This window comes from Gasterosteus aculeatus, chromosome 13 (genome assembly GCF_964276395.1).
Source record: "Gasterosteus aculeatus chromosome 13, fGasAcu3.hap1.1, whole genome shotgun sequence".
NCBI lineage: Eukaryota > Metazoa > Chordata > Actinopteri > Perciformes > Gasterosteidae > Gasterosteus > Gasterosteus aculeatus.
Genome location: NC_135701.1, coordinates 7,344,979 through 7,356,035, shown reverse-complemented (window position 1 = coordinate 7,356,035; position 11,057 = coordinate 7,344,979). Strand labels below are relative to the sequence as shown.

Below are 11,057 nucleotides of genomic sequence, written 5' to 3'. Positions count from 1 at the left end.
TTCTTCACATATCTCAAGAACCGCTTCCAATACCCTCTTCACTTTATTGTGCAACCATGAAGTATTTTGCTCATGTAGACATGAACAGTACTACCTCTACAATGTGTTTGAGCACATTGTGAGTCATTATATATCATTGAAAGAATGTCCTGATCCTAACTTAGTCATCTGTTACTTGAGCTATGTTGTTATAAAAAATTATAACATGAGATTATTGCCCAGTAAGTAACATTGGAAGGAAATAATCTCTCATTTTCTCAGTGAGGACATAAGGAGCTACAAAACATCCACTGAGGAAGACCATGGAGCTTCAGATGAAAGACCCATAAAAAGCGGAGTGGACCTTAATATGTTTTAGTTCCTTTTTTAAGCTTTTGGTAGTCATCCATATTTATATTAAAACAACCCGGTACACACACACACACACACACACATAGTGAGCTCGAGACACCTCTCGCTCCGCCCTGCGGCTGACCCCTGACCCCACCTTGAACCTGCGCTACGACTCTGCCAGAGTCACATCCCGCCTCCTCCTCCTGGCGCGGACAGTTCCCGTGGTGCTGAACCGCCATCGCGCATCTGATTGGATAAGAGCCCCACGCAGGACTCGCGCACTCCGCCGCCCATTGGTCGCTTCACCCGTCAAACGAGCGGATTTCCTCCACAGAGAGACCGAACCGCGCGGAGCAGCTGCTGCGGAGAACCGGGGAGCTCAGTGTCACCGTGTGGATGCCGGACCGAGGTGATGTCACGGCGAGGTCGGTGAAGCCGGTCGCCACGGGCTCGTGAAGACACCCGCGCAAGTAAGACACGGTCACGTCATGTGACGTCATGTCGTGGTGACGGGATTATGGAGGGAGCGTCGCCGGCCCGGTGCAGGTAATGGCCTGCTGTTGACTGTTGCCATTGAACACCGACAGACGAACCACTCAATGAACAGACGGGTTTGTTTACTCCAGAGCAGCTTCCTGTTTTAAAATGTAAAAAAAAAAAAAAATCACAATTAATTTTTAAATTGCATTTTACTTATGTATTTGTCGTTATATTCCTTGCACCACAACACAGATAGATACAATTTGTTTGTCAAATTATTCCAAGTACTTTTCCGTGGCCTTAAATGAATGGAGAGGAGGGTTTATATCGCATATACACACTTTTTTTCATGCCAAAGTTGCTGTCGGTTGCTGAGAGAGATGAGCGATTCATATGACTCAGCTAGATTTGCACGTCACCAGCACATTGCGTGTCTTTGCAAATGGAACCATAAAAATTCTCCACATTGCCTTATAATCTGTGTGTCATTTGCCCTCTTCTAAATTAGCCAGAAATTTTGAATGTATTGCATATTGCACAGGCAATGTATTTCACTTTTGTAGACACCATTTCCGTTTCTTTGAAGCGATAGCACTTTTTTAGTGGTCTGATTACTTCCGACAGAAATGCAATTTGTTCTTTTAATTTATTGGCTGGCCAATCAGTCCGAGCACATGAAACATTGCGCTTCATGTGCTCTTTCTTTGATGCAGACCGCTTTGAAGCACTGACAGTGAATCAAATGCACACTCAGATGGCTCTTTAAAGCAGGAAAATGTAATTGGCCAAATAGATTTGGATTTAATTTGGTGAATGCAGGATTAAAAGTGTCTGCGGCATTATGTTTTCTCATGCTCCCTGCATACATCGTCATGGTTACTTTGTTAATGCCTCAGAGAGATCTCTCTCTCTCTCTCGCCGTTTCATAACCACAGTAGGGAGAAGTCATGCTACACAAGATGAATGCCTGACAAAATACATGTAAGAACAATGGTGAAGTTGCGTACCGTATATCTCCATGTATTATTGCTGTGCAGTTTCAGGAGCGACGGATTGTGAGGTCAGATGTTACTCCCATAGATTCCAGAGTGTTGTGGAGGATTTTCTCACGCAATCGGGAATCGGTTATAAAGTCTCGTAGAATTAAAGTTGTATTTTCCGTCTGTGGCAAGCTTCTTCTTAATGTATGAGAGCAGCACAGATATATTTATACACTGAAAGGGTTAACACCTTACTTTTGTTGTTGGCTTGAAGGCAGGCAAGGAGCTGAGCTCATGGAACTTCCTCAGAATTAAAGTCATGATTAGCTTTAGACATTAATGTAATAAAACATTATAGCATCATTATATTTTACCATTACAAGAGAAGCCTGTCTCTCTGTTCCTACTGCCCGTATTCTTCATCGTCGTCACTGTTGAGCTTTTTATTCTTGTCATTCCTGTGTCTCAATTAACACACTGGGGGAGCTTTGTGTGGAGAGCGCTCATCTGCTTGTGCGTGCACACACACACACACACACACACACACACACACACACTTGTGTGTACGCACAGACACGAGTGCTCGTGCAAAGGGTGCGTGTGTTTGCGCGTGCGTCGTCTTTGTGCCTGAATGCACGTGAAAAAGGGAATGTGACAAGCATTTGGAATGAAGGTGAGGGGCTTTTCAGGGACAAAACAGATGTTTGATAGCTGGTGAAGTGTGTCTTAATTCTCGATCCACAGCTGGTGGGGATGGCTTCTGTTTTTCAATAAGTGGTCAGAAACAAAGTGTGCCAGGACAACCCTCTGCCTTCTCTTCCTTAGGCAGATAATTGGTAATTGACTTTGATGGTGGTTAAAGGTCGCGGTAGAAGGCCAAAGGTCCCTCTCCCCAGCAACGTTTCACAGCGCACTCCTTTGGGATCCCGGGGTGTTACAAACTGCATGCAATTTGCCCTCCTTCCCACAGGAGGCACCAAGTGGTGAGCCACCTCCCACACCATGAATGGAGGCCTAGGCCGATCTGATTCAACATATGCAGTCTGTCAGAGGAGCTCTAGCGGGTGCGAGCTAAGAAGGACGCTCTCCTGTCCGAGCAGAGGAGCTCTCCTCGGTCACGTCCCTCACAGCATAGAGACCAGCTGCAGACGGACCTGCAGTATAAGGGATGATAGAAATCCATCTCTATACTGCACTGGGAGTTTACTGACGAGTCTGTCAACATGAGGGCCACATCTTATTTCAGTCCCATAAGGCCCTCCAGGGACAGCAGCATTCCAACCAGAGCATGGACAGAAAAGGCCTCCACGTCACCCATGCGAATATTGGGGGAATTCAAAATTGCTCCAATCTCACTTTGAACCAGCAGGCTTGGTTGACCACATTTCTCCTGAAGTGCCAGTGGAATAAGGTCAATTTCATGCATGCTGGATCTAGCCAATGTATTCTCTCCTGGGTGCTGAAGATGTTCTAAGGTTAGATTTCCGAGAAGGTTATCCAGAGCCATTTTAAGGAGGGAAAAATCACTCTCGGACACTCTTAAACACAGGGAGTGAAGGTCTTGATATTTCATAGGCGAAGGCTGTGGACAAATCGCTGATATTGTGGGTTTGCGGATGTGGGTAAACCGGTTGTGGCTGCTGGAATGACACGGATTGCATTGGGGGTAAACCACCAGTGAAAGTGGGCGGTCCAGGACCAGGCATGAATGATGATGATGATGATGATGACGACGAAGTGGGCGAGTTAAAGCCAAATAAGGATGGGAATCAGCATACGTCAGGTTTGGCGGGGCCGCAGTGAATATCCTGGAGGGAGGTAGATTATAAAAAGAAGTTGATGCATTTCCATGGTGAGATGGGGGAGTAAGAGCAGATGCTCCACCTTGATCATCATCTTCAGGGAGATTGTGTCTCATAAAACTGGAAACTGAAAGTTGCGCTGACTCTAGCTCTTGTTCTTTAATCTGAGCATCCTCTTGTTGTTGCTGGGCATCTCTGGCTTTCTCATCAAATGATTTACATTGCTCACATGCTCAAGTTCCGTATCCTCTTGTCTTTGTCTTTTAAGCTCCCTCCTCCTCTTCCTCCAGAAAGCTGACTTGGAGAGCACTCAGATTAGAAGCATGGCTGCTCCTGTAGCTCCTGGTTTTGTAGTTGTCTTATGCTGTGACATATGAAAATTCTGGGTTAGCCTCGTCCATGTGGAGGTGGGTTAAGTCCGTTACTCCTTTTGTTTTCACAGTCTTTTCACGGTGTATGAAAGGAAATAAAAAAGTGTTTTCTGTACAAGATGTTACAGATAAGGGAGTTTGGAGCCAGTGACGTACCAGCAGCTGTGCAGGGAACTGGTTTGACCTCAGAGCAGCAGAAAACTCGCTAGTTGTGCAGTTTGATATTTAAAGAAAAACGGGAGAAGCAAATACAGTTGGAGGAAGGTGACTGATGTGAAACGACAAACGGGTGTCTGATTAGCTGTGTGACATTGCACTGGCTGGCCTTACTCAGTATATCAACAATAAACATCTAATAATGAAAAATGCAGTTTCATAGTTACATCCCAAAGTCTTTCTGGCTCCGCTCAAAATTGATGTGTTCCTCTCATGCACGGCTGTCCTTTTTAGTCTTTTTATTTACATACGTGAAAGGCAGGTACAACGTTTATGAGGTTGTTGCTTTGTGCTGTAAAGTGGAAGCCTCTCCTCTCTTAGCAAGTCCTTTTAGGCTGCCTGAGATCAATGCGTAGATATTCATGGTGCCACGGCAGGAAGGTGTTTGAAGGCTCGGAGACCGCGGGCCTCGCAAAAGACAATGGCTTTGATTTCCTGGCGAGGCTTTAATATAGATTAATTCATCTTGTTGCAGAGATGGATGAGAGAAGCACCATGTTACACTAAGTTGACCAATATGTCAATTGTATTTATGATATGAACTGTAAAACTGGACTCTTTGGGACATTTTGCAGCACTGAGAAATAGGATCTCACAGCAATAAATTAGTGAAATTTATCTTAATTAGACGATGCGTTTTTGTCTTTTTGCTATTGTGTGGATGTCAAACAGCTTACCTTTTTAATTGAGTCTGTTTGACTGATTTGAGCTTTCTAATGAACATATATGTCTGCAAAATCAGGATTCAACACGTCAGTCACCCTGTCTGCTTCCTCTCGTGGGACATTCTTAGAGCTTTGTTTTCTGAGCACAGGCAATCATTACAAGTGAATACGTACTGTGCCTTACACACACACAGTATGAGGGATAATTCATCCCTCATACTCCACATTTGAAATGTGATAAGTTAGCTTGAGTTGGTATATTCTTGGTGGTAGAAGTGATGGAGGGGAGGGACCTCTACTTTGTCCGGTTTGGCTCCCATGGCAACTTGAGCCTGTGTCGCCCTCGGAGCGGGACTCGAGCGCTGAGCGTACGGATTACAATACACGGACACTGAAGTGAACACGAGCGCACAAACTCTTTAACATGGTGGCTGTGGAAATACATGTTTAGCTTTGCACAGATGTTGGGCATCCCTGGGAGGGATAAAAGAGCCGCACATTCAACATAAATGACGCTTCTTTTTGTCTCTCTCTTCAGGTTGTCAGGCTCAACGCAGCATGGTTGCACCCTGACACTATCATCTGTTCCACCTCTCTCCTAAACCCCCCCATCCAGCTCCTCTTCCCTCCTCCTCAACCTGTCGCCTATTTATACCCTGGAGACTCAAAGGAGCCCATTAAAAGCGCCGCAGACCTCTTCAAGCAGGAGAGACCAGTGAGCATGAATCCACGGCCGGTCTGATCTCCAGCTTCAGCGCCTTCTCTTGGACAAAAGGGAAGAAAAAAAAACACACAAAATGGATTTGATTACTTGACTTTTGGGAAATAAAACAAGGCCGTATGTCTATCATGCATCAGATGACAAACTGATATATGTGAAGCGGACTATTTGTAACTGGCACTTGGGTCACTGGACTGGAGGCTGTGTTCCGTTTCTATGGGGGGGAAAACGCATTCATAGCGTTTGTTTGATGACGACGTTATGCCATGAGATTTGGGCGAGGACGGTGAAATAATTAACCTTCTAAATGGCTCACTTCTGAAGGTAAGTCCAGATGTTTGTACTTTTTAATTAACGGTATGATAGTAGCTGTTAATTTAGTTGTTCTGCTTGCTGTGTCACTTTTACAAAATGTATTCTGATATGTTTAGTCAACAAAAATGTAACACATTTATACTGATGATACCTCACCATGTAAATAAGCTCTATAGCAGATTCACCAGTCGTCATGCCTTTAAATTTAACCCTTATGGGTTCGGGTCTTTTGGACCCGTTCTCTTTTTTTCATCAAAACCAAAATAATACAATTCAGACTTATTGGCCTTGACTCCGATCACATTTTCATGGACCGCACACCGTAACCCCACCTGTCCCCTGGCCCCATACATTTATATTACATTCATGGTGTTTGGAGAATAAAAGCGTGGACGTTGTAGGTGTGTACCATCAGCCTTACAAGTCTACACTGGGACACCAGATGGAGGACGCCCTGAGAAAAATCAAGGGTAGAGAGTTGTCCTGGTCATGGCTCCGGGAATAGCAAATATTAACGCTATATGCTATTTATATTGCTTCTAAACATCTGATGAGTATTTTAACATAAGATTCTTTGACTGTTGAATTAAAACCCCCAAAATACAGCGGCGGAGTAACAAAAATAAAAACACTGTACAAGAGTTAAGAGTAAACGTTAAATGGCTGTGGCAAAATAACATGAGGGTCAATCAATCAAATCACTTTTCTTTGCTTATCGGGCGACCAGTCCTTTAACCCCCCCCCCCCCCCGCCCTCAGCCATGAGCTAAGCCCCCGCTCGGCCCCCTGGGAGTCCCTTGCAGGATGACTGCTGTCTGCCCGTCCGAGAGCAGCCCGGAGGGTGCTGAAGCCGGGGCCAGGACAGCAGGCACTCGGGGCCCAGGGGCAGCAGGCGCCGCTGGGAGCATCTCCGTTTCCGGGGCCGAAACCGGGGAGTCAAACGGGGACTCCGTCGGAGGTTCGGTTGGAGGCTCGGCCGTGGTAAGCGGCGGCCAGAGGCACTCGCGCTGGAGCCGCCAGGACAGCTCCGACATCAACACCGATGATGAGGGAGCGCCCACCCGCCGCCTCACGCCCCTGGAAAGGCTGAACCTGGACATGTGCCAGGATGAAAGGTATAGGGGTCAAGAGATGAGGCCGTAGCCTTGCGTTTATTCACTATTAGTTTTTGACTTACCAGCTGGTGGAATCGTCCTCAGTGGCCAACCTGGTAAAGAATATTAAGTGGTACATCTCCTGTCATGTGCTCCGGTCGCAGGGTGGTCCGAGAGCTAACAGTGGGCAGAAGGATCGGCTTCTACAAAATTCGGGGAGAGATTGGCTGTGGAAATTTCTCTCATGTCAAGCTAGGAATTCATGCGCTCACCAAAGGTAGGTAGTACGAGACGTAAGTGAACTACTGAAACCCCTGCATCTGTCGAACGGTGTCAATCCTACATACTCTAATGCTGTTCTTTAGTATGAGGGCAGACTGGCCATCACTACCTGCTCCCCATTTCTATTTAAGAGTCTCAGCGGTGCTCTTTTAGTTTGTATTCGATTAAAATGATCATATGGTTGTTTCCATCAATGGGCCGCTGCACTAACAAGTGTGTCCTTATGTAGCAATCCGCTTACAAAGTGCCGTGTGCTGGCCAGGAAGCTGATTCAGCCACTAAGAGACAGGCTGTCGGCTGCCCTTGAACAGATGGATTGATTAGAGATCTCCAGTTTCCTTAGCGACGGCTAAAATTGCTGCAAGCCTCATCAAATCATCAAAGAGAGGGAGGAGAGGGCAGCTCTGTGCGTGTGTGCGGGCACTTTGTATTTTCTGGGCTATGTGTACTTTCTTTGTCTTTGTCATGCTGTGTATGTGTGTGTGTGTGTTTGTGGGGGGGGGGGGGGGTGTATCACTTAGCCCTCCTAAAAGCGCCAATGCATTTTAAATGCTTCTATTGAAAGCTGAAAGGGAGCCTAATACCAGCCTGAATAATACATACTGACGCACAATTAGATATCTCAACACCATTTTAACTCTTAAGAACTTTACTGTATTCAGTTACCTGGGCCGATTTAACTATTTGACAGAATACAATGAAAATATCAGTTGTATTGAATTGCAATTGTGTATGCAAGGTGGCATGGACATTGTCCCAAACAGTTGGTGTATTCCTGTTATATTTCACCTTAACCTGGCAATCCAAATGTGCTCAAATACTTCACATATAAAACAACAATTTTCCTTAGTTTGCAAAAGCACATTCACTTTTTAAGCTTTGACTCTGAAAGAACATAATCAAGACAATTGGTTTATGATCCTCCATCAAATGAACTAGGTCAATTCTGTGGTTTTCTGGATATTTTAGGTTGATTCATTTCCTATTAAGTATTTCTTTGCATCTTTTCATAACGGTCTTACTGACTCTGTACAAATCAAGATCTTTGACTGTCATCTTCTCCCTTGTTAACCACCAGATAAAGTGGCCATAAAGATTCTAGACAAAACCAAGTTGGATCAGAAGACTCAGAGGCTGCTGTCCAGAGAGATCTCCAGTATGGAGAAAATGCACCATCCCAACATCATACGCCTCTACGAGGTTTGACTCTTGAACATAGTCACATTGATTTACGTGCAAATGTTATTTGATCACAAAAAAGAAAAAAAAACTTCTGCGACGATCACAACATTGGGCCCAACACATCTGATATACTTATTGACTCTGCTCGCTGACATTCTGGTCACACCACTTCCTTTTTTAGGTGGTGGAGACGTTGTCACGGTTACACCTGGTGATGGAGTACGCAGCGGGAGGGGAGCTCTACACCAAGATCACCACGGAGGGGAAGCTTTCTGACTCCAATTGCAAGATTGTCTTTGCTCAGATTCTCTCTGCTGTGAAACACATGGTCAGTTCATAAGGTTTCCATCAAGGTGGTCCGTTTAAGTAAAATAACTGGAAAGTCAATGATGGATGGATTAAGAAGAAGATTCTGTTAATACCTCAGAATATTCATATGAGGGTTGTTTATCGTAAAATATTAGGAAAACAATGTTTATCCATTTGTCCATGCAGCTGTTTTGCTGAATCAATAGAATTTCAGTGAGAAAATGTGTCATTGGTTTCCGTCTGCGAGATTCTAATAATGTTGCTTCTCTTATCCTTAAAGATCCCACACAACATATTTTAAAGGGCATACAATGACTCTCTTTCTATTAATAACTTGTGGCTGGTATGCTTTTCATGCAAACATTTTTTTTTACCTTTTTGACTGTATTTGAATCGACAATATCCAAAAGCTATGAATATACAAATACTGTTAATGACAAAACGTTTACCTGCTGGACACTGACATTCTCCATTCTGTCCATGTGTGTGTGGCCTTTACTTAACAGCAGTTTCTCCTTGCACTCACACAGCACGAAAACAACATCATCCACCGCGACCTGAAGGCCGAAAATGTCTTCTACACTAGCAGCTCCTGTGTCAAGGTCGGGGACTTTGGCTTTAGCACGCTGAGCCGCCGCAACGAGACCCTCAACACGTTCTGCGGCTCTCCGCCGTACGCCGCGCCGGAGCTCTTTCGGGACGAGCACTACATCGGCGTCTTCGTGGACATCTGGGCCCTGGGGGTGATGCTGTTCTTCATGGTGACGTGCACCATGCCGTTCAGGGCCGACACCGTGGCCAAACTGAAGCGCTGCATCCTGGAGGGAGCCTACATCCTGCCCCCCTGGGTGCCCGAGGCATGCCAGAGGCTGATCAGGGGAATCCTCCATCCCATACCATCTGAGCGCTGCACCGTGGAGCAGATGATGGGCTGCGAGTGGCTGCTCCCTGTGGACTTCCCGCGCGCCATGGAGCCCTTCAAGCTGGACCCCTCCTACCTAGCGGAGAGCAATCCATCTGACCTCGGAGGGGAGGAGGTGGAGGTGAAAGCGGCACTGGAGGCGATGGGAATCAGCGCAGAACACATCTTGAACAACCAGGGGAAGGACTGCAGAAGCTCCATCACAGGATGCTACAGGATCCTGCTGCACCGGGCTCACAAGAAACGGGCTGCTGAGCGGACGCCCGCGGTCACGCAGGTAGTCAGACCAACTGCAACGAGTAAAAAGGAACGGCTAAAAGTGTACCGCAGCTTGAGGCACACGTCTAAACTCTGCGTGATTCTGTGACAAAGTGCTTCGCCTCGCTCTCTGGGAATTAATTGGCTTTTTTAGTCTGGGGGAGGAGATTGCATGGACTTTGTTAGTAAATACAAAAAACTGCTATTCAGTCCAGCAGTTTGAATTTAAATCCTGGTTAAAAAGCCCAGTGAGCTTCTGAAATCTGGGATTTCTTTACTTTAGTATCTTTCTTCTAGTAAGTAATATTAGTCTCTGTGAGAATGTCGACGCAGTTAATTCTGTCGTTTCCTGTTTGGACGGGGACCTGTAATACTGATGAGATTTGGAAATGTAAAAAAGTATAACGGATTTGAGTTAAAATAATGATTAGATGGCATTTACTACTTTTTACTCTGGGCAATGTATGCCAGATATTCCTAGCCAACGTTCATGCTATGCTCAGCAAAACCAATGAGCCTGGTGAGATATTAATGTAGCATACATCTAAAGGAAAAGAGACAGATATCCACTAAATTATGCTATTGATAAAAGTGGTAAAACATGCATTCAAAACATGGTACATGGTGTCTTTGAGTTCATTTGCACATTTCTTGAATGCCTTAGTTTTATTTGATGTTCTAAAATCAGCCAGATTTAGGTTAAATTATACTTGTTAATGTTTTTGATAACTTGAGTTTTCACATGTTACATTACTTGATGTATCTCTATAAGACGTTCCTGCTGTTAACGCTGATTTTATCGGAATGACCTCGCTATATTTTTCCTGTGGCCTGAGAAAGAACACACATGTCATCAGACTACAAATACCAATATACCAATCACCAAAATTTTATTACTTGATCATGTGGCAAAATACATTTTAAGTACAAACTCAGACATTCTACGTATGCGTTTCAGTCATTGTTATTTTTTTTACCATCTGATGCCATGTTCATGCTCATGTGTTAAATGGAATAAATTGTAAAATGTAAATGCATTTGTCTTTTTGTGAAACATTGATGCCTTTGTGTTTTATTCATATCGACCCGATATTGAGATGTGCATTGACTGGGATTTTTTTGAGCAGT

The 11,057-nt window shown here is 44.9% G+C and overlaps 1 protein-coding gene across 1 annotated transcript; it reads left to right on the top strand.

Annotated features, from left to right (window-relative positions):
- Positions 1-663: 663 nt before the first annotated feature.
- On the top strand, positions 664-10,962 carry nim1ka (NIM1 serine/threonine protein kinase a). The gene is made up of 7 exons (XM_040196822.2): positions 664-879; positions 5,386-5,892; positions 6,642-6,997; positions 7,141-7,253; positions 8,337-8,458; positions 8,622-8,768; positions 9,280-10,962. Exons 3-7 carry the CDS (start codon positions 6,687-6,689, stop codon positions 10,036-10,038), a joined length of 1,452 nt encoding a protein of 483 aa, XP_040052756.2. The 5' UTR covers positions 664-879; positions 5,386-5,892; positions 6,642-6,686; the 3' UTR covers positions 10,039-10,962.
- Positions 10,963-11,057: the final 95 nt, after the last annotated feature.

Excerpts from the sequence above, each read along its gene's own strand:
- nim1ka (XM_040196822.2), top strand. The coding sequence starts at position 6,687 with ATGACTGCTGTCTGCCCGTCCGAGAGCAGCCCGGAGGGTGCTGAAGCC. Across the intron at positions 7,254-8,336 it reads AATTCATGCGCTCACCAAAG|ATAAAGTGGCCATAAAGATT; the intron begins GTAGGTAGTACG and ends GTTAACCACCAG. Across the intron at positions 8,769-9,279 it reads TCTCTGCTGTGAAACACATG|CACGAAAACAACATCATCCA; the intron begins GTCAGTTCATAA and ends GCACTCACACAG.